The 19,874-nt window shown below is 51.2% G+C and overlaps 2 protein-coding genes and 1 pseudogene across 2 annotated transcripts in view; 2 read left to right on the top strand and 1 right to left on the bottom strand.

Annotated features, from left to right (window-relative positions):
• Window positions 1-16,155, top strand: part of VAX2 (ventral anterior homeobox 2) — a 33,706-nt gene extending 17,551 nt beyond the window's left edge. Inside the window, exons 2-3 of the mRNA XM_033175015.1 lie at window positions 3,279-3,466; window positions 15,478-16,155. Coding sequence (XP_033030906.1) covers window positions 3,279-3,466; window positions 15,478-15,915 — 626 coding nt within the window. The 3' untranslated portion in view covers window positions 15,916-16,155. The remainder of the gene's footprint in view (window positions 1-3,278; window positions 3,467-15,477) is intronic.
• On the bottom strand, window positions 12,739-12,851 carry LOC117063183 (annotated as a pseudogene).
• Window positions 16,156-18,539: 2,384 nt separating the features above from the next.
• The window catches only part of ATP6V1B1 (ATPase H+ transporting V1 subunit B1), a 28,180-nt gene continuing 26,845 nt past the window's right edge, over window positions 18,540-19,874 (top strand). Inside the window, exon 1 of the mRNA XM_033175014.1 lies at window positions 18,540-18,741. Within this exon, the coding sequence (XP_033030905.1) occupies window positions 18,624-18,741 (118 nt within the window). The 5' untranslated portion in view covers window positions 18,540-18,623. The remainder of the gene's footprint in view (window positions 18,742-19,874) is intronic.

Here is a 19,874-nt window from a genome sequence, read left to right on the forward strand (position 1 = left end):
GAAATTATGGAACCTGAGCAAAGGAGACTGATCCAGTCACAGTGGGGTCACAAATATTACCCTATCATTTTAGAATGTGAACAGAATTGGAGCTGGGAAGCTTGAGTTGTCCTAAGAGGTCTATAGTTTCTACGACACATCCTTTTGATAGGCTCCGCCCAGCAGCCTGGCAGGACCCGGCCTGGGATGGGGAGGGAGGCCACCTCTGAGTGAGCAGTGACACATCCTCCACCCTGGCTTACCTTCTCCCTGAGGCTGACTGTGAACAGGATGGTGCTTGAGAACCTGTGAGATCAGAGCCAGGACTCTTGAGCCAGGAGCCAGAGCATACCCTGGAGAGGGAGCGTCAACTGGCACCGGCACGACCCAGAAAGAGTCAGTCTCCTGGGGTGCCACACTTGGAGGGAGGGACTCAGGGTAACCATCTAGAGCAGGGATTCTCAAGGTAGGTGCCTCAGTCCCTGTGGATTACAAAGAGCCTCCTGGTAGACAGCATGTCCCAAATACAGCTCTTTCCATTATGTTCTCCAGGGGAGTGATGAACTCATCCAGAAGATTCCATCTTTACTCATGACCAAGTCCACTTCATTTCAACCTATTAATTGAATTATTAAGAATTACCAACTGAGGGCCAGTTATGATGGCTTACGCCTGTAATCCCAGCACTTTGGGTGGCCGAGGCAGGAGGATCATGAGGTCAGGAGATCGAGACTATCCTGGCTAATATGGTGAAACCTCATCTCTACTAAAAATACAAAAAACTAGCCAGGCATGGTGGCGGGTGCCTGTAGTCCCAGCTACTCGGGAGGCTGAGGCAGGAGAATGGTGTGAAACCAGGAGATGGAGTTTGCAGTAAGCCGAGATTGCACTACTGCACTCCAGCCTGGGCGACAGAGCAAGACTCCATCTCAAAAAGAAAGAAAAGAAAAGAAAGACAGAAAGACAGAAAGACAAGAAAGAAAGAAAAGAAAGAAAAGAAAGAAAGAAAAGAAAAGAAAGAAAGAAAGAAAGAAAGAAAGAAAGGAAAGGAAAGGAAAGGAAAGGAAAGGAAGGAAGGAAAGGAAAGGAAAGGAAAGGAAAGAAAGAAGGAAGGAGAAAGAAAGAAAGGAAGGAAGGAAGGAAGAAAGAAAGAAAGAACCGAGGGAAGGCATAAAGTAAAATGATGGAGCCAGGCGCAGTGGCTCATGCCTGTAATCCCAGCACTTTGGGAGGTCGAGGTGGATGGATCATGAATGAGACCAGGAGTTCGAGACCAGCCTGGCCAACATAGTGAAACCCCGTCTCTACTAAAAATACAAAAATTAGCCGGGCATGGTGGCACGCACTTGTAGTCCCAGTTACTCGGGAGGCTGAGGCAGGAGAATCACTTGAACCTGGGAGGAGGAGGTTGTGGTGAGCCGAGATAGTGCCACTGCACTCCAGCCTAAGCAACAGAGTGTGTTCACAAAAGAAAAAAAAAAAAAAAAAGGAGGGTGTTTCAAGAGTTTCTTGGACACTGCCAGTATGACCTTGAGTAAATTACTTAAAATTTGTTACTCCATTTCCTCATCTGTAAAATGGGGATCATAATTCCAAATTCATGGAGACATTGGGAAGGTTAAAGTGCTTAAAAGAGCGGGGTGTGGTGGCTCACAGCTGCAATCCCAGCACTTTGGAAGGCTGAGACAAGAGGATCACTTGAGCCCAGGAGTTCAAAACCAGCTTGAGTGAGACCCCATCTCATTTTTTAAAAACAAAGAAAAAAATAATTTAAAAATAAAATAAGGCCGGGTGCAGTGACTCAGGCCTGTAATCCCACCACTTTGGGAGGCTGAGGAGGGCAGATCACTTGAGCTCAGAAGTTACAGACCAGCCTGGACAACACGGTGAAATCCCCTATGCCCCCGTCTCTACAAAAAAATACAAAAATTAGCTGGGCGTTGTGGTGCGCTCCTGTAGTCCCAGTGACTCGGGAGGCTGAAGTAGGAAGATCGATTGAACCCAGGAGATCGAGACTGCAGTAAGCTGAGATGAGCCACTGCACTCCAGCCTGGGCGAGAGAGTGAGACCCTGTCTCAAAAAATAAATAAACAAAACAAAATTAAATTAAATTAAGTGCTTAGAACAGTGCCTGGCCCAGAGCAAGTACTGCAGATGTGTCAGCCTTTGTTATGGCTGCAATGTCAGCTGCCACTGCCCAGTCTGGCCGCGTTGCAAACTCCGACTGCGTGCGCCCCCTGGAGGGTATTGGAATTCCTGCACCTGTGGAGGGTTGCTTTCTTCCCTGGGTTTCCTCATGGCGGCCTTGAGTTGGTAAGCTTCCCATTGCCAATGTTAAGTAATGGAAATTCCTGTTAGTTTAGCTTCGTTATCATGGACATCATTTGTTGGTAGTGATTTTGAAAATCCTACAGGTGTGATGCTGCATATTTCCACAATCTAATTTGTAACAGAAAATGTTCTAATAACTAGATTTCAAGCCATCAGTATGTGTGGGTCAAACATGGATCATCTCCACCCCTGTAGTTACATGTTACTAAGTTCTTTATCAGGAATGCATGGGGAACATGGGCTGCTGGGTTTTCAATCTCTCTTCAGTGGGCTCCAAAATATTGGAGGCCCTGTGCGTGGAGGGCATTGGTCAGAGTCCAGGAGTGGCCCTGCTGTTCAGGACTAGGTATATGGGGAATGGCAGAAGCCCCCATCTGGAAGGCATCCCAGCAGCCTGATATGGCAGCAGTTGTCCTTGGGCTCCTCCTGGGGACCTCAGCTTCCCAGACTGTCCTCTGCCCCTCATCAGCTAGCCTCCTCCTCATGGACCCCAGGTCTGTGGATAACACTCCTTCATGCATGCACACACACACAACACATACACACACACACAGCTTAAGACCTGGCTCTGGCCTCTCCAGTAAGCCTTATCTGATTGATCACACTCAATTCTAACCCATCATTCCCTATGTACTTGAGGATCCAGCATATTTTTCCCATCTGTTCCTTACTCTGCAAAGGCCCAGAATCCTGGCTGGGTCAGAGTGAGTCCTTTCTTCCCAGACCACGATGGTATTTGTACTGAGGCCTATTCACATACATTTAGCCACTCATTCGATACAATATCCTGCATTGGGTGGTTAAGGAATCTGGGCCCAGAGAGGGTGAGCAACTTGTTACAGGTCATGCAACCAGATCCAGGCCGGAGCAGCTCCGCGATAGATCACACCACCTTTTATTAAGATGCTTTCTGGTGATCTAACTCCCTAGCTAATGAACTAACCTGGCTCCTTTCATGGTCTCCGCAGATGCCAAGGGGACAATTCGGGAAATTGTCCTGCCTAAGGGCCTGGACCTGGACCGGCCCAAGCGGACACGTACATCCTTCACTGCCGAGCAGCTGTACCGCCTGGAGATGGAGTTCCAGCGCTGCCAGTATGTGGTGGGCCGCGAGCGCACTGAGCTGGCCCGCCAGCTGAACCTCTCCGAGACCCAGGTAAGAGACCAGGGCCAGGCCACTCCACTCTTGTCCTGGCAGCCTGGGAACTCCTGGGGATATGAGGCCCTGTGAACTGCTACAGGGAGACCCAACTTCAGAGGAGTTCAGACAAGCATGAGGGAAAGATTTTCAGCTACAGGTAAATGAAAGCAAAAGAGCAAATAAACACACCGCGACCACAGACAGTCAGGAAATGCCAGTGAGGGCCTTCTGGATACATCAGGCACTTTTGGATGGAATATGGAAAAGGTTCAGAGAAACGGGGAGAGCAGCCCTCAGGGCTCAGGGAATGGCTTGAGGGGGTGTTGACATGTAAGAGGCGTGACGAGAAGGGATGGTGAGGGCTTGGCTGGTTGGAAATAAAGATTCTGGGGAAGATGAAACATTATAAAATTGGGCTGGGGACCTCTTGCTTCTCCATTCCTGGCCCTGTCCCACTCTCCATCACCTTCCCTTCATCTCAGGGTGCCTCGGTCTCTTGTTGGAAAGGAGGGGTCTGCACACCCCCTTCACCTGGGTAGGGCTGGCATTTTAACAATAGTATGCTTAACTCGAAAGAAAAAAACTTTTGTAAATTAAGCACCTACACTGTATGAATGGAGACCCTTCGAGCTGGTTCTAGAGCTACAGAATACGACTACTAATGATAATAATAATACTTAGTACTTAACATGTGTCAGGCACTAAGTGCTTTGCCTATGTTAAGTAACTAATCCCTGCCGAGATGCAGATGATGTCATTCCCATGTTACAGGTGACAGGAAGTTATGCCCAAGGTCAGAGAACTAATTCATTCCAGAGCTGGGCTTTGGACAAGCAGTCTCTCATCTTCATGTTGCCTATAAACGGGGCAACCTTCCTTGAGCTTGTCAAAGAATAACTCAGAGACCCTTCTTTCAGCCAGAGCTCTAGTAGTTTGCTTTCATATTTGGGGGAGATCAATCAACACATGCATTGCAAACAATGGCCAAAATAGGATTGATAAAGTGGAGAGGAAGGGAGGAGGGGAGTGAGGAAGCGCTGGTCTGGAGCAGTGTGCTGGTTTCCTTCCAGGGAGTGAGGCAGGAGGCTGTGCTGGAGTGAGGGCTTCCCCTCTGTGCTGTGTGGCTGCTGTCCTCCCCTGTGTCCCTGCCTCAGTGAGGTCAGCTCTCCTTGCTTCCCTCAGCATAATTCCTCCAGCCCCTCAAATCCCACCAACAGAGTGCTGTGTAGCCCACCCCTGGGGAGGGAGTAGTCAGATGCCCGTGGAAGTCCTGGTCCCCTTGAGGGGTGAGCAGGTTCCTCCTGGGGTACACTGAGTGTAAGACAGAGGAAGAGGCAAGAAGGGGCGAGAGGCAGAGGAGGGGCAGACAGGGAGGAGAGGCAGACCAGGAGGAGGGGCAGGCTGGGGAAGGACAGCAGCTGCTGTCCTGCAGGGCTGGGTCATCTCCACCTGCACTTGCTTTCCCCCAGCTGCCACTGCAGAGCTCCCAAACAACCCTTCAGGGCCTCCCTCCAGCTGGGCTCAACAGGGGGCTGGGAAGCCCGGCCTGTGTTCAGAGAGAAGGCTGCAGCGGCAGGCCCAGGCCAGAGCTCCTGGGGAAGTCACCGAGGCCCGTATTCCCTACACTGAGCTGCCCTTGGAGGTCAAGCCCAAGCCCCTCCTCTTCCAGGAAGCCTTCTGCAGGCGCCTTGCCCTCTTCCCAAGAGACCTTTCCACATGGCTTGACCTGGAGAGAGACAGAGAGAGAGAGAGAGAGAGAGCATGTGTACATGTGTGTGGTGTTGGATCTCCACCAGTATTTGCTTCCAAGGGCAAGAATGTGTTTATAGGCCATGGCCCCTCGTCACGCTCCACAAGGAGCCCAGAACACAGCTGGTCACATAGTAGGCCCTCAGCAAGTTCTCTGCACTGTTCCCACTGATGACCCTCCTTTCTCTGTCCCCAGTCCTAGGGTTGACAGATAGTAAAAGTCATGGACAGCTAATGCTTATTGAGCACTTCCCATGCACCAGATCCTGTTCCAAGGGTGTGACACAGTCTAACTAGTTTAGTCCTCACCACAACCTTGTGGGATACATGTGAGATTTTTCTTCCAACACCAAGTGTATGGTATGTTCCAACCACCAGCAGGCAGTGCTCCAATTCTCCAGCGTCACTGAGTATATTCAACAGTTCAGTACTGACATCTATTCCCAGAGCTAGCTCAGACCCTACAAGTTAAGGGCTCAGTCCCACAAGACAGTGCCACAGCAGACTCAAGTTCCAGAAGCCACCTGTGCTTCTGAATGGACTGGCCTAAAACTGGGGGCTCCCACATCACCCTCTTCAGGTTTGACAATTTACTAGAATGACGCACAGAACTCAGGAAACACCTCCCCTACACTTGCTGGTTTGTTATAAATGACACAAGTGAGGAACAGCCAGATGGAAGAGGTGCAAAGGGCAAGGTAAGGGGGAAGTGCGTGGAGCTCCCATACCATTTCCAGTGTCCCCGTTCCCAGTGCTTCCACGTGTTCGCCAACCAGAAGTTCTCCTGGTCTCCTTGTTCAAGACTAAATCCAGGCTGGCCCAGCACAGTGGCTCATGCCTGTAATCCCAGCACTTTGGGAGGCCAAGGAGGGAGGATCACTCAGGATCCTAGGAGTTCAAGACCAGCCTGGGCAGCACAGGGAGACCTTATCTCTAAAATAGTTTTTTGAAACATTTTTTACAGTTTACACTGTAAACTGCAGGGTGTGGTGGCACACACCTGTAGTACCAGCTACTTGGGAGGCTGAGGCGGGAGGATTGTTTGAGCCCAGGAGGTCAAGGCTACAGTGACTCGTGTTAGCTCCACTACACTCCAGCCTGGGTGACAGAGCAAGACTCTCGCAAAAACAAACAAAAAAAGACTATAATCCAATCTCCATTTCCCTCCCCTGACTAGAAGGAAAAAATGGGGTCGGCTGAAAGTTTCTACCCTCTAATCACAAGTATGGTCTTTCTAGAACCAGCCCCAGTCCTGAAACTACCTAGAGATCCACCCTGAATCACCTCATTAGCATACGACAGTAAGTCTTATTTATTTATTTATTTATTTATTTATTTATTTATTTTATTTTATTTATTTACTTACTGTAGAGATGGGGTCTTGCTTTGTTTCCTAGGCTGACCTGGAACTCCTGGTCTCAAGTAATCCTTCCTCCTCCGCCTTCCAAAGTGCTGGGATTATAGGTGTGAGCCACCATGCCCAGCAATAAGAGTATATGGTTTCCACTTTAAAAAGAAGGAAACTGAGGCATAGAAAAGTTAAATAAATAACTTGCTCAAGATTTGCAGCAGGCTCATTCATGAGCTCATTTAACCTTTAGAAGAAGATGGCTTTATGAGTCCTATTATCCCCATTTAAGCAAACTGAGCCTCAGAGAGGTTAACTAACTTGTAGCTAGGATTCTGTGGCATTCTCAGTATGTTCAGCCATACTTTTGTTCAAAAATATTATTAAATATCTACTATATAGCAGGTACTCTTCTGGGCACTAGGGCTATAGCTTAGAACAAAACAGACCAGGCACCTGCCCTTGTGCAGCTAAGATCCATGGAGACAAAGACAAACTGGATTTCCAAGAGTGATAAGTGTTATGAGGGAGCTCAAATGGGGTCATAGGAGAGACTAGAAGGAAGTGTTTTATTGAGGTGTTCAGGGAAGGCCTCTTTGAGAAGATGACATTGAGCTTAGGCCTGAGTGACAAGGAAGAGACAGCCAGATGAGGAGCCAGGACACGTCAAGGCAGAGGGTAACTATGAAGACCTGAGGGGCAGGAACTGGCATAGAATGCTCTAGAAGTGTCAGAAGGCCAGAGTGGCTGGAGCTACAGGGTAATTGAGTAAGTAGGTAGGGGAGGATCATGCGGGGCTTAGAAATCATGATAATACATTGAAGAGAAAGTGACAGGAGATGATTGGCATTTTACAGAAGTTGCTCTGGCTGCCACCCAGGGAAGGGACCACAGGGGACAGGAGTGGACGGGTAGGGACTACTGACATGGGCCTTGAACAGAGAGGTGGTGGAGAAGAGAAGCGCACTGACATGAGAGGTACTCTAATTTAGCGCTGGAACCTGTTAGGACTTGCTCATGGATTACATGCACAGGGTGAGGGAAAGGAAGTGGTTTAGGTTGAACAACTGGGAGAATGGTGACACCATTTAATGAGTTGAGAAAGTAGGGGAGAAGCAAGATGGTGGGAGCGTAATCAAGAATATTGTTCTGGATCAGTTAAGTTTGAGATCCCAGCAGAGATGTCAGGAAGGCATGTCAGATTTTGGGGGGAGGGCTGGGTTTTCTCTGATTTAAGTTATCTGAGAGTCTCTGTCAGAGCTCTTTTGGGGGAAAAGATAAGAAATTCCTTCAGGTGCCCTCAGATAATGGATGGTCTCCCCAGGGATAAAAACAGAAGCCATAGCCTTGTGGAAATTCAATAACAGGAACCACGGTGTAGCCAGGAATTGGAAGAGACTGGAAGCCAAAGGTTCTTTTGGGCCCAAGAGATTCAGCACCAGCTACTCACAGATCTTCCTCCCAGTGCTCTGCTGAATATGCGCTCCAACGGCTCTCCAAAATATCTGCTTCTCTCTCTGTTTCTCCTCTCCTCTCCTCTCTTCTCTCTTCTTATCTCTTCTCTTCTCTCTTTTTTCTCTTCTCCTTCTGCCAAACAACATCTCTACCTTCTTCCCTGGATACTCAGAGGACCCAGGCATGGTTCCAATTCAGGCAGAGAAAACACAGAGCTTGCTCAGGGCCCATTTCCATGGCTAGTCTCTTTTTTTAATCTAGAGTGCCCAATTCAGTTGAGTTGCCTACAGATTTAAATCAGAAGCCCACTTACATGATTGGGCAGGCAGAATGGGGAAGCCCTTTCCTTGGCTCCCCACCACCCACAGGGCTCTGCAGGATAAAGAGTCCACCAGAGTAGGAACAGAGAGCAAGACACAGTGCAGCTGACCTCCGTCCCAGCCTTGCCCAGACTCCGTGGCTGTGAAACAGAGGCTGCGCATGGCTGCCCTGGAGAGCAGGGGCAGCCTCAGAGGAATCTCTCTCTTGAGACTGCAAAAGAACCCTCTGCCCACCTTTATCAGCCCAAGGGTAGCATGCACTCAAAGCTCTTCTCATGTTGGAGAACAGGGACAGCCCCACTTAGTCCAGTTCTCCTTGATTTTAGAAACTTTCTGATACACCTTGTCACCATGCTTTGTTTAAAAAAGAAAGTTTGGTGTTTGATTAAAGCGGCATTTCTCAAGGTATGCTCTGGAGACTAGCCTGTACGTACAGCTCCCCTGAGGTAAAATACAGATGCCTGTGCCACCCTCAGCCCAGAGGTTCCCAGTCAGATTTCTAGGGAAGACCCCACAACCTATATATTTTTCGTCCCCAGTGCACAGTGATGTCTGAGAATCACTGGCTTACGGAAAAGTGAGCAAATCTGACCAGATGTGATCACCATGTTGCTTAAAAGACTTTATCATCGGCTGAGCACAGTGGCTCACTCCTGTAATCCCAGCACTTTGCGAGGCCGAGGCAGGCGGATCACAAGGTCAGGAGATTGAGACCATCCTGGCTAATACGGTGAAACCCCGTCTCTACTAAAAATACAAAAAATTAGCCAGGCGTGGTGGCAGGCGCCTATAGTCCCAGCTACTTGAGAGGCTGAGGCAGGAGAATGGCGTGAACCCGGGAGGCGGAGCTTGCAGTGAGCCAAGATTGTGCCACTGCACTCTAGCCTGGGTAGCAGAGTAAACCCCATCTCAAAAAAAAAAAAAAGAAAAGACTTCATCATCTGCCAGGCACTTTACTAAGTCCATGATTATTAGCCTACGGAGTCATTACAACAAAACTATGAGGAAGAGTTATGAACCCTGTTTTACTGATGGGGAAACTGAGGCACCAAGAAGTTAAGTAACTTGTCCTAAGTCATCTAGCTAGTAAGGGAACCAGGATTGAATTAGGGGCTGTCTGACCTCTGATTCTCCACTATATTGTCTGCTACTTCAACCAAAACACTTACCATATCATAACACTTACTGCTTGCCCATGACCCACTAGTGCCTGACAGCCAAGAGGGTCGAAATGGAGTTTTATTTATTTTTGTTTTTTCAGCACCTGGCAATGCCTGGCTTGCATCAAATGCTTGATATTTCTGTGTTGCCTGAATGAATGACCGGAGTACCAGGGTCCGAACAGGACATAAGAGGATGTGGCTACAGAGGAAGGGAAGGTGAGAGGCTGGCTCAGGACTCCCCTCCTGCAGCTGGCCTGGAGGACATTCTTAAGGCCAGGAGCCCAGGAGTCAGGCGGAGAACAAACTGCCAAGTCCCAATATGCCCCCGGGATGTCCACTTAGCTTGGATAAGAGCTGCTCCAGCCCTTCAGCATTGTCCTCAGCCTCATGCTTGATGCCTCTGCCCCACATGGCTTCTTCCAGAACAGCAGAATAGATTATACCTTTCCAGTGCAGATTACAAAAATCAGGCCATCCTAGATACACAGATACCGCTCACCTCAGATTAAGTATGGGCCCATGGTCACAGGAAACAGTCTTTAAAAGAAGAATGCCATTTCCAGATCAACAATGAACCTTGGAATTTAATACTGACCATGAGCCCAAAGAAACTGGTGGATAATCTCCTGGAAAATTCCTCTGTAGTCCTGGCAGCCAAGTGGAAACCGTGCCCATCCCCTGGTGCGCAGCTGTGGGTCACAGTGTAGCCTAGCAAGAGATCAGGGAGGGGGCGGGGCCATGGGTCACAGTGTGGCCCAGCAAGAGATCGGGAGGCGGGTGGGGCAGCCACCAAGCACTCACTGAGTCCCAGGGAGTCAAGATGACAGCCTCCAGGAGGTCACACGGGGCCCTGAGAAGACAGAGGAGGGAGACAGCCCAGAAGGTGCACTGAGCAGGTGAGGGGAGAGGCACACGTCAGGAGGTGTGCTGGCCTCGCCACCCTGTGAAGTTGGCTAGGAATGGTTTCCCAGAAGCGGAAAAGGACGGATCACTTTGGATTTAACCTTGAGAAGAGGATGACCCTGAGGTGGAAATGAAGGCCTCCTGTGGGAGGAGGGACACATTCAGAGGGTTCTGAGCCTGTCTGTTCTTCAGAGAGACAGAGAGACAACATTTGCAGGACCTTATGAACCTACCTGTTAGGGCCTGATGGGCCTGATGGGATTGATGGTGGGAAGTAGACAGTTGAGCCTTCTTACTCCTTCCTGCCCTTGAAGTCTGCAATGCTGGGAAGCACATTAGAATCACCCACAGAGCTTTAGAAGAATACCCAGGCCTCAGCCCCATTCCCTAGAGATTCTGAGTTAATATGGGTGTGGAATGAGGCCTGGGCATCGTCCCAGAAAATTCCAATGTGCAGCCAAGTTTGAGAATTCCTGACCTAGCCCGTATGTGGCCAAGAAACAAGAACCCCTGCTCCCAGCCCCTGCTCTATCTGCCTCTGACTTCTCCTCTCCTAGAGTCCAGGCTCACCTTCTCAGGAGATGCCCAAAACCATCACCAGCTCATACCCACCTCTCCTTGCTACACTCAGAGCTGCAGAAAGATGGGATATGTGGGACAGCGCCTTGCAAATGCCTGGTCATTCCTCATCTGTCACACCCGGTTACTGCCACTCCCTGAGTACGAATTGCCCTCTGTTTGTCGGTAATGAGTTAGTGCCACTCCCCTACTAGACCTTCAGCTTCCCAAGGACCAGAATCATGACATCTGTGTCTCCTCTCCCTCTAGTTCAGAAACAGAGCTAGAAACAAAGAAAGCAAGTGATAAATAACTACCCACATTTCCTGTGGGCCAGGCACAATGCTAAGCCCTCTAAATGGGTTTTCTTCTTTCATCTCCGCAATAGCCAAGTATTATTGTCCCCATTTTAAAGATGAGACACTGAGGCTCAGGGGTTCCTGGAGGTGGTGCCTGGCTTCATGTCCTAGGACGGGGAGGTGCTGGCTTGGCTAAGAGGTCAGGAAGCTTCCCAGCAGGGACAGGGAATGCAGCAGTGTACAGCGCTATGCTCCTTGAGGATCTGGTGGGATTGCTTCCCTCAGCAGTCAGATTCCAGAGGTGACAAATAGGAAAGGATTTTCTTTTTTCCATTCATTGCCTCTAGCTGGATTTGGCTGAATCTCCCTTGACCATCCCTTACTGATATCTTCTTCAAATGTCCCCTCTTCAGGGAGGCTGCATGTGCCATTCCATTAACAAAATAGTCACCCCCCCCTCCTTTCTGCTATCCTGCCACCTTTCTCTAAAGCAGTGCCCCCCATAGTATGACCCTTGGGCCACTGCCAGCCCATAAACTGTTACTTGTCTATGACATGGTAAGTACAGAAATAGACAATAGGTATTTAGAAAAGGCCTGGTGCAGTGGCTCATGCCTGTAATCCCAGCACTTTAGGAGGCCGAGGTGGGCAGATCACAAGGTCAGGAGTTCAAGACCAGCCTGGCCAACATGGTGAAACCCTGTCTCTACTAAAAATACAAAAATTAGCTGGGTGTGATGGCACACGCCTATAATCCCAGCTACTCAGGATGCTGAGGCAGGAGAATCACTTGAACCCCGGAGGTGGAGGTTGCAGTGAGCCGAGATCGTGCCACTGCACTCTAGCCTGGGCTACAGAGTGAGACTCCATCTCAAAAAAAAAAAAAAAAAATGTATACAGCAATCTTTCCAGTAATTCATTTTAATTGTATTTTTTTAAAGTATTGGTCCTCAACAAAATTGGACACTTAATAAGTGGTCTTCACCTCAAATAATTTGAGAAACACGGCTCAAAGCCCTTGTTGCCAATTGACAGATAGGCTTGCTTGTGTTTGTTGTTCATCCTCTGCCTCCCCAACTCCACTGCCCACTCCACATGGCAAGGATTCACTCGGCTTTGTTCACTGCTGATTCCCTGGGCCTCAGTGTATATCTGATGAGTGAATGAACACATAAAGGAAGCAATCAACCTCAAGTAGATCCCATAACTTTCTGGTCATTTTTGGTTATTGAATCTGTGTCCGCCAGGTGCGGTGGTGTGCACCTGTAGTCCCAGAACTTGGGAGGCTGAGGCAAGAGGATCGCTTGAGGCCAGGATTTTGAGGCTACAGTGAGCTCTCATCGCACCAGTGCACTCCAGCCTGGGCAGAAAACCAACACTTTGTCTCTAAAAACAAAAATAAAGAAATAAACTCAATCCAATGTCCTTCAAAACACCAAGCTCACATCTAGTTTAAATCTCATCTTCTCCTGAAGCCCCACACTGCTTCCCCACTCAGAACAGCCTTGACTCACTGCTTGCCAGCAAGGTTTGAGGTTTGCGGAAAGCACATCTCACATAGAAGCATGAACACGCGATCATCCTGCTGAAGAACTACGAAAGGACCCCTGCCCACTCTGCCTCCTCCCAGTGCAGCCTCTGGAGGGAATTGTGATCTGTCTCAGTCACTTGCTCCCTCTTCCCCCAACAGCCACCTCCTCCAGGATCAGAGGGCAGGGGGTGGCTTCAAGGAGGCAGAGATATTTTTAAAAGACTGGACATCTTCTGGTGTGAGGAGGGGAGGCACACAGGCCTCACTTTCTGAAGGCCTTTGCTGGCGGGCCAGTCACTCCTAGGAGGTGGTGATGTCTGGCATGGCCAAGGCGGCCTAGTCTGCCTTGGTTCTGCCTGTCTTCTTAACCTGGGCAACCCTCTGGCTCCAGCCTCCTCCTCCACCCATTTCTTGGCACCTTCTCAAAACCTTCCTTACAGGAAGGAACCAGCAAGGTCTTCCTGACCTTTTCTTATTAGGCCCTCCCCTCCATGATTCTCAACCTCCCTCCTGGTACACCTGCCCCAGCTCCAGGCGAGGAGCAGGGTTGGCCTCTGTGTTCCCAGGGAAACAACTCTGGGTCCTCCCATGGTGGCACCCATGACATGGGCCTGTAGGTGCTGTGGCCTGATGAGTTTCTGGACTGGGGCATGAATGCCAGTCTCTCCTAGTGCCTACAAATGATTCTTTTGGGCTCTCCCCCAACTTGCGTCTGTGGGGCAGCACACCCTTCCTCCCATGAGGTTCTGTGGCCCCCGGGGGACTGAGCCTGAGCTTCCTGCCCAGTTCCCTTTCCTCACGTAGACTAGGAAGGGGATTGGAGCACTGGGTGCTGGGTGCTAGAGGCAGGGCCAGTTCTGCCTCCTCTCAGAGGCCCTAAGAAAGACCTCTTCCATGATGCTGGTGACTCTCTTCAGACTGTGGCACCACTTTGTCCTCAGCTTTGAGTGTGTGGCCATCAGAAGTCCCCCTCAACAACCTGCCACATCCAGTCGCACTTGGTGTCATGTTGAGAAACTTGGCCTTTATAGGTGATGGGGCGGGAGGGTGCTGCTAAAAACTTCAAACTGGGCAATGGTCAGATCAGGTTAGAAAGAGCTCCTGGCCGGGCGTGGTGGCTCACACCTGTAATCCCAGCACTTTGGGAGGCCGAGGTGGGCGGATCACAAAGTCAGGAGATCGAGACCACAGTGAAACCCTGTCTCTACTAAAAATACAAAAAATTAGCTGGGCGTGGTGGCGGGCATCTGTAGTCCCAGCTACTCAGGAGGCTGAGGCAGGAGAATGGCGTAAACCCAGGAGGCGGAGCTTGCAGTGAGCCGAGATCGCACCACTGCACTCCGGCCTGGGCGACAGAGCGAGACTCCATCTCAAAAAAAAAAAAAAAAGAAAAAAGAAAAAAGAAAGAGCTCCCTCCAAAGGCAGCAGCAGCCAGCATGGAGGCAGAGACCTCACCGTCCTCAGACAGGAATCTGGCCCCTCCTCTGGCCATGGCTCCCCCGACGTGATAAGGACTCTGCAAAGCCAAGGGGTCTAGGCTGCCAGAAGCCTGTGCCCACCTTCGAGACCACCCATCCCTGCCACCAAAGTGTCCAGTTTCAGAATTCCCTGCCAAATGGCCCTGAGCCCACATCCAGCACCTGTCTGGGCCTCTCCAGGGTCAGTCCTCCCAAGGGGAGACCACAGACATTATTCAGCACTCCAGGCCCAAGAAGCAGCCAAGGCGCGGTTATTTGCAGAGTGTGAACAGGCTGAGGCAGCCACACACGTGTGGGTCAGAGCCAGGGTGGGCCATGAGCCAGAGGCTTTCATTTTTTCTCTTGCCCCAAGCCCTCTAGATGTTACAGTTTAGACCTGGGGCAGAGACACCTTTAAAACACCGGTTTCTTCACCTTGGAACCACCTGGTGAGCTTTAAAAACTAGTAGAGTCTGGGTCCCAGGCTCCCCCGTTCTGAGTTTATTGGTCCAAGGTGAGAAGTGAACTAGGGTCTTAAAGCTCCCCAGGTTCTCAGGGGCAGCCAGGGTCGAGAGGTGCTGCTGTAGAGACAGTGCCATGGTCCAGGTCAGAGAGAACAAAGGAAGAGAGGAGGGTCTGCTCTAGGGAACGGGGAGAGGGGCTCTTGCATAGGTGAGTGGAGGCGGCCATGATGGAAGAGGGAACATGGGAAGCCTCTGTTTGGAGGACAGAGCTGCACATGTGGGGTTTGGGGTGTTTTTTGAGTTATCCATGGGGAGATGTCTAGCAGGCAGGTGGATACGTGGCCTGGATCTCAGTTCAGACTCCTGGGCCTGAGGTAGAGTTGGAATTACCAGCACATAAATGGTGGCTGAGGCCATGAACTTGACTTTGAGCCAAGGGCATGTGGGCCAAGAGGAGAACATCAGTTGTACCCCCAAACTCCATCCTCTGTCTGTCAATCCATTCCTCCATCCTAGGCCAGAGTCAGTTTAGCAGTAGAGGGGCCTCCATAATTTGGGGGACCAGAGTCCCTAATCAGTTGGTTTAGAGCAGGCTGGTTGTGGGGAGACCCTAACAACAATCTGCTCTTCTTTCCCTCCTGCTCCACCCTCACATCCTGCCCCACCCCATCCACCACCTGCCCCACCCATGCCCTTCCTCTCCTCTCCTCCTCCCTCCTGCCCCCACTTTGCTTCGCCTGTCCCATCTCCCTCCTTGACAACCCCTCCCCCACCTCAAGGTGAAGGTCTGGTTCCAGAACCGCCGCACCAAGCAGAAGAAAGACCAGAGCAGAGACCTGGAGAAGCGGGCGTCCTCCTCAGCCTCCGAGGCCTTTGCCACCTCCAACATTCTGCGGCTGCTGGAGCAGGGCCGGCTGCTCTCTGTACCCAGGACCCCCAGCCTCCTGGCGCTGACCCCTAGCCTGCCAGGCTTACCTGCCAGCCACAGGGGCACCTCCTTAGGTCACCCCAGGAACTCCTCCCCATGCCTCAACCCACTGCCCTCGGCCTCGGCTTCCCCTCCGCTGCCGCCCCCTCTGCCAGCTGTCTGCTTTTCCTCGGCCCCACTGCTGGACCTGCCTGCCGGCTACGAACTGGGTTCCTCGGCCTTTGAGCCATACAGCTGGCTAGAACGGAAAGTGGGCAGCGCCGGCAGCGGCAAGAAAGCTAACACTTAAGGCTCCTACCCTGTGACACTGAGTCCTGAGCACAGCACCTTCCCAGCCTCCTGTGCCCCAGCGGACTGCACTGAGCAGGCCCCGGAGAGGAGGGACAGCAGCCACACACTCCTCCCCACCTGCCCCCCAGCTCAGAGACTCAAGACCAAATGGCCTTGGTCCCGCAGCTTGTGTGCGTGAGTGGTGTGCGTGTGTGTGTCTCTCACTGAAATAAAAGGAAAACAATGACAAGAAGGGAAACAGCGCCCACAGCACAACTACTTACCCCTCAATCCCTTCTATCCCTCTTGTCCCTGGACGGGAAAATGGGCTTAGAGTCAGAGGGACCTCAGATGGGAGGAGGCAGAAACTGGGATTCTGGGGGTCAGGGGACTCACATGTGTGGGTCAGCAGGCACCTGACTCCCACTCAATAGAGGCCCATGGCACCAACACGAATTCTTTGGTTAAATGTTGCCCTTTACAAACTCTCTTTCAAACATAAAAAATACTTGAGAGAGGGAAACATTGTCACGTTGAAGAGGATGAATGATGAAAGGTGAGACCAGGTCGAGAGAGAGGGAGAGAGGGCATCAAAGGTAAATGCAAGCAAGAGTCCAGGTATTCAGAGTGGGCCTACCCATCACAGACTGCAACATGAAACCCTTTAGAATATATATATACACAGCCTGGCCAACACAGTGAAACCCCATCTCCACGAAACATACAAAAACTAGCTGGGCATAGTGTCAGGCACCTGTAATCTCAGCCACTCAAGAGGCTGAGGCAGGAGAATCGCTTGAACCCAGGAGGCGGAGGCTGCAGTGAGCTGAAATCATGCCTCTGCACTCCAGCCTGACAACAGAGGGAGACTCTGTCTCAAAATGTATATATATAATGTATATATTTTATATTGCTCAAACAATATAAAATTTTTAAAAGTTAAATAAGAGTCTTGCTCAAGACTCTTTTATTTAACTTTTTATTTTGTAGTAATTGTAGATTTACAGGAAGCTGCAGAGATAGGACAGAGAAGTTCCCTCCATTGGCAGGAACTCAATAGTATGAGACAGATAAGCTTCATCTTCCCTAACTATAGTACAATATCAAAACCAGGAAATTGACATTGGTACCATGTGTGTGCATAGTGCCATGTCATTTTATAGATTCGTGGACTCACCACTGCAATCCAGATGCAGACCTGTTCCATCACCACAAAGATCTTGCTCGTGCTGCTCCTTGGTGGTCACACCCACCCCCGCCCTCCACAGGAGAGTTCTTTGAAAGGATGGGCATTACGAGACAGGAACCAGAGACCTGAAATGGGTCCTCAGGCGGGAGGATGCGGGGTCAGATTTTGACTCTGTGAACATAAATAACAAGCACAGTCTCCTCCAGTCTGCTCTGAGAAACATAGCAGCCACTGCTTTGGTTTCAAATTGGCTGTCCTGAGTCACCTGGAATGGGTGCTTGGGGACAGTGATCCCTAGACAAACATACTTCCGCCCTTCCCTCTGCTCAGTGGTATGGTTTGGGGAGGAGCTTAGAAATGCAGAAATCCTGAGTCTAGAATGAGGCATGGGGGTGATCGGAAGACCTTGGGTTGGGCAGGTCCCGCTACCACCCGGGGTTCACCCTGCCTTGCCCAGTGGACCTGTACCACACTCCACTCACCAGGAGAAACCACAACTCTTAGTTTCATGACACAAAGAGAGTTCTTGGGAAGCAGTGGCGAGGTCTTGGGTGGAACCCAGGCCAGGCTGTGCACATAGCTTGATTTATAACTCCAGGTATTTAGTTATACAGTACAGGGACCTCTATTTTACTTTCTGACCTGGACTGGAAAGGTCAGGGCAGGCCTGCTGTATAGAACTCTGGAGGTGAATGTGAGAAGATGAGACCTGGTTCTACGATCAGATGGAGCGAGACCAGCCCTCGTTTTCAAGGTCTCTCAATAATCTGAGACAGACAGGCTTCAGGAGACCCAGGTCTGTGGGTGGAGACACAGGCTCAGCTTTTGGGGGTTCACAGCCCAGTAGCAGGGACAAGAGAGGCCTCTCCTAAAGGGCTGACTTTGGGAAGAGGCTAGATGTTTAGCAAATCTTGGCTGCTAGAGAATCCAGAGAAGGCTTCATGCAGGAGGCAGCACTGAGACTGACCAGAAAATAATTCTCTACAGATGTTCAAAAAGATGACGATGGAATTGTGGGGAGGAAGAAGTATCCAGGTATAGTCAGGGCAAGGAGTGCAGGGTGAGGTCAGGTGGCGAGAACAGTGAAGAGAGGGCAGCCTGCCAGAAGTTGGGTGTGGAGAGACCAGAAAGAGCTGTGCTGAGGGACGAGTATGGGAATGTTGACAGCACCTGAAGGTCCAGGGGGAGGAATTGAATTCACACAGTTTGGGGTTGGCGAGGAGGGACCGCCTAGCACAGAAGCAGGAAAAAGCCAGCCCTCCCCTCTGCCCTTCTCCCTCCACATCCTGCAGCTCCCAGGTGACCGGGGCCCCTCCCAGACCTGCAAAACTCAGTGTGGGGAAAGCTTGGGAGCCAGAGCCCGAGGCTTCCTTGTTTACTGTCAACCTAGAGGAGGAAGAGAGGGAGGGGAGGGGAGAGGGGAGGGGTGGCCGCAGGGGAAGGCTGAGCGGCTCTCTCCAGCTCCAGCTGGACCTGAGGTCTCAGAGCTGCCACCAGCAGCAGGCTCAGGCACTGGGCTCCCAGCCGGGCACTGCATCATGGCCATGGAGATAGACAGCAGGCCTGGGGGGCTCCCTGGCAGTGGCTGCAACCTAGGCGCAGTCCGAGAGCACATGCAGGCGGTCACCCGAAACTACATCACCCACCCCCGTGTCAGTGAGTAGCCCCTCCACCGTGGTGGGTGAGGTCAGGGTGGGGAGCTGGGGTGGGCTGCCAGATTCCCTGGCTCTGCTTCTTGCCTCAGAAAAGGAGGAGGATCCAAGACCTGGGGAGACTTGGAGGGCTCTCTGTCCAGCAGAGTGACACCGTGGGGCCACCTGGACCAGGGGCCACCTCTGCAGGTGAGGGGTTGCAGGTCCCCAGCCCAGCCTACCCCAGAAGAGAGGGCTGGGGAATAGCTGCATCAGCCCAATCCTGCTGTAACACCCCAAGTCCAGAGACAGCTTCCAGTTGCCCCTGAGAGTGGGGTGTGCTGTGCACCTGCTTTTGTGTAAACGTGCCTCTGTGAGGAGTGTGCACCCAAGCACTCAGCGTGAGGCGGGGTGTGAAAAAGTGTACTTGGAGTGGCGTGTGTGGCAGTGTAGAGTGTCAGCACTCTCAGCCTGAGGAAATAGGTGCCTTGTGTGCGTCACATCAATGGGTGCATGTCGTGTTCTGCTCCCGACTGGGGAGGTGCCTGTGTGCATAAGCAGGTAGGAGCATGTATCTAGGGGGTACTCCCACCTTCACTTGGGGTAAGGAAATGTGTGCAGCATGCTTATGCACTCAGGGCAAAGGTGTGTGTGTGTGCACTTAGGTGTGATGTACGTGTGTGCATGTGCGCTTATGGAGAGAGCACGTGTGTATGTGTTCCAGCAGGGTCATATATCTGAGTATGGTGAGAGTGTGTACAGCTGGGATAAGAACAAGTATCCAGGTTTGAGGCATGGAAGTGTCCACAGGCGCTGGGATGTACCCTTGTCAATTTCAGAGGGGAGGCCTTATGTGTGGCTCCTGTGCCTGTCCTGCAAGGGTGGCCCAGATGTCTGGGGCAAGGTCCAGAGGACCAAAGGGAACCCCTGCATCTCCTTGTCCAAGGTCACTCTCCCTAGCTTGGTGAATTCTCAGGCCGCCCTGCTCACTGGAGTAAACCAGCGTGGCCCGCCACAGCTATGCTGAGCCAGAGGCTCACTGGAGTAAACCAGCGTGGCTGCCACAGCTATGCAGAGCCAGAGGCTCCTAACAGGGAGTGTGATGTGAAGGGAAGTGAGCCTGACACAGCCACCCCACCTCCCTCTGTTCCTCTGTTA

This window comes from Trachypithecus francoisi, unplaced genomic scaffold, assembly GCF_009764315.1.
Source record: "Trachypithecus francoisi isolate TF-2019V2 unplaced genomic scaffold, Tfra_2.0 Lachesis_group17, whole genome shotgun sequence".
Classification (NCBI taxonomy): Eukaryota; Metazoa; Chordata; class Mammalia; order Primates; family Cercopithecidae; genus Trachypithecus; species Trachypithecus francoisi.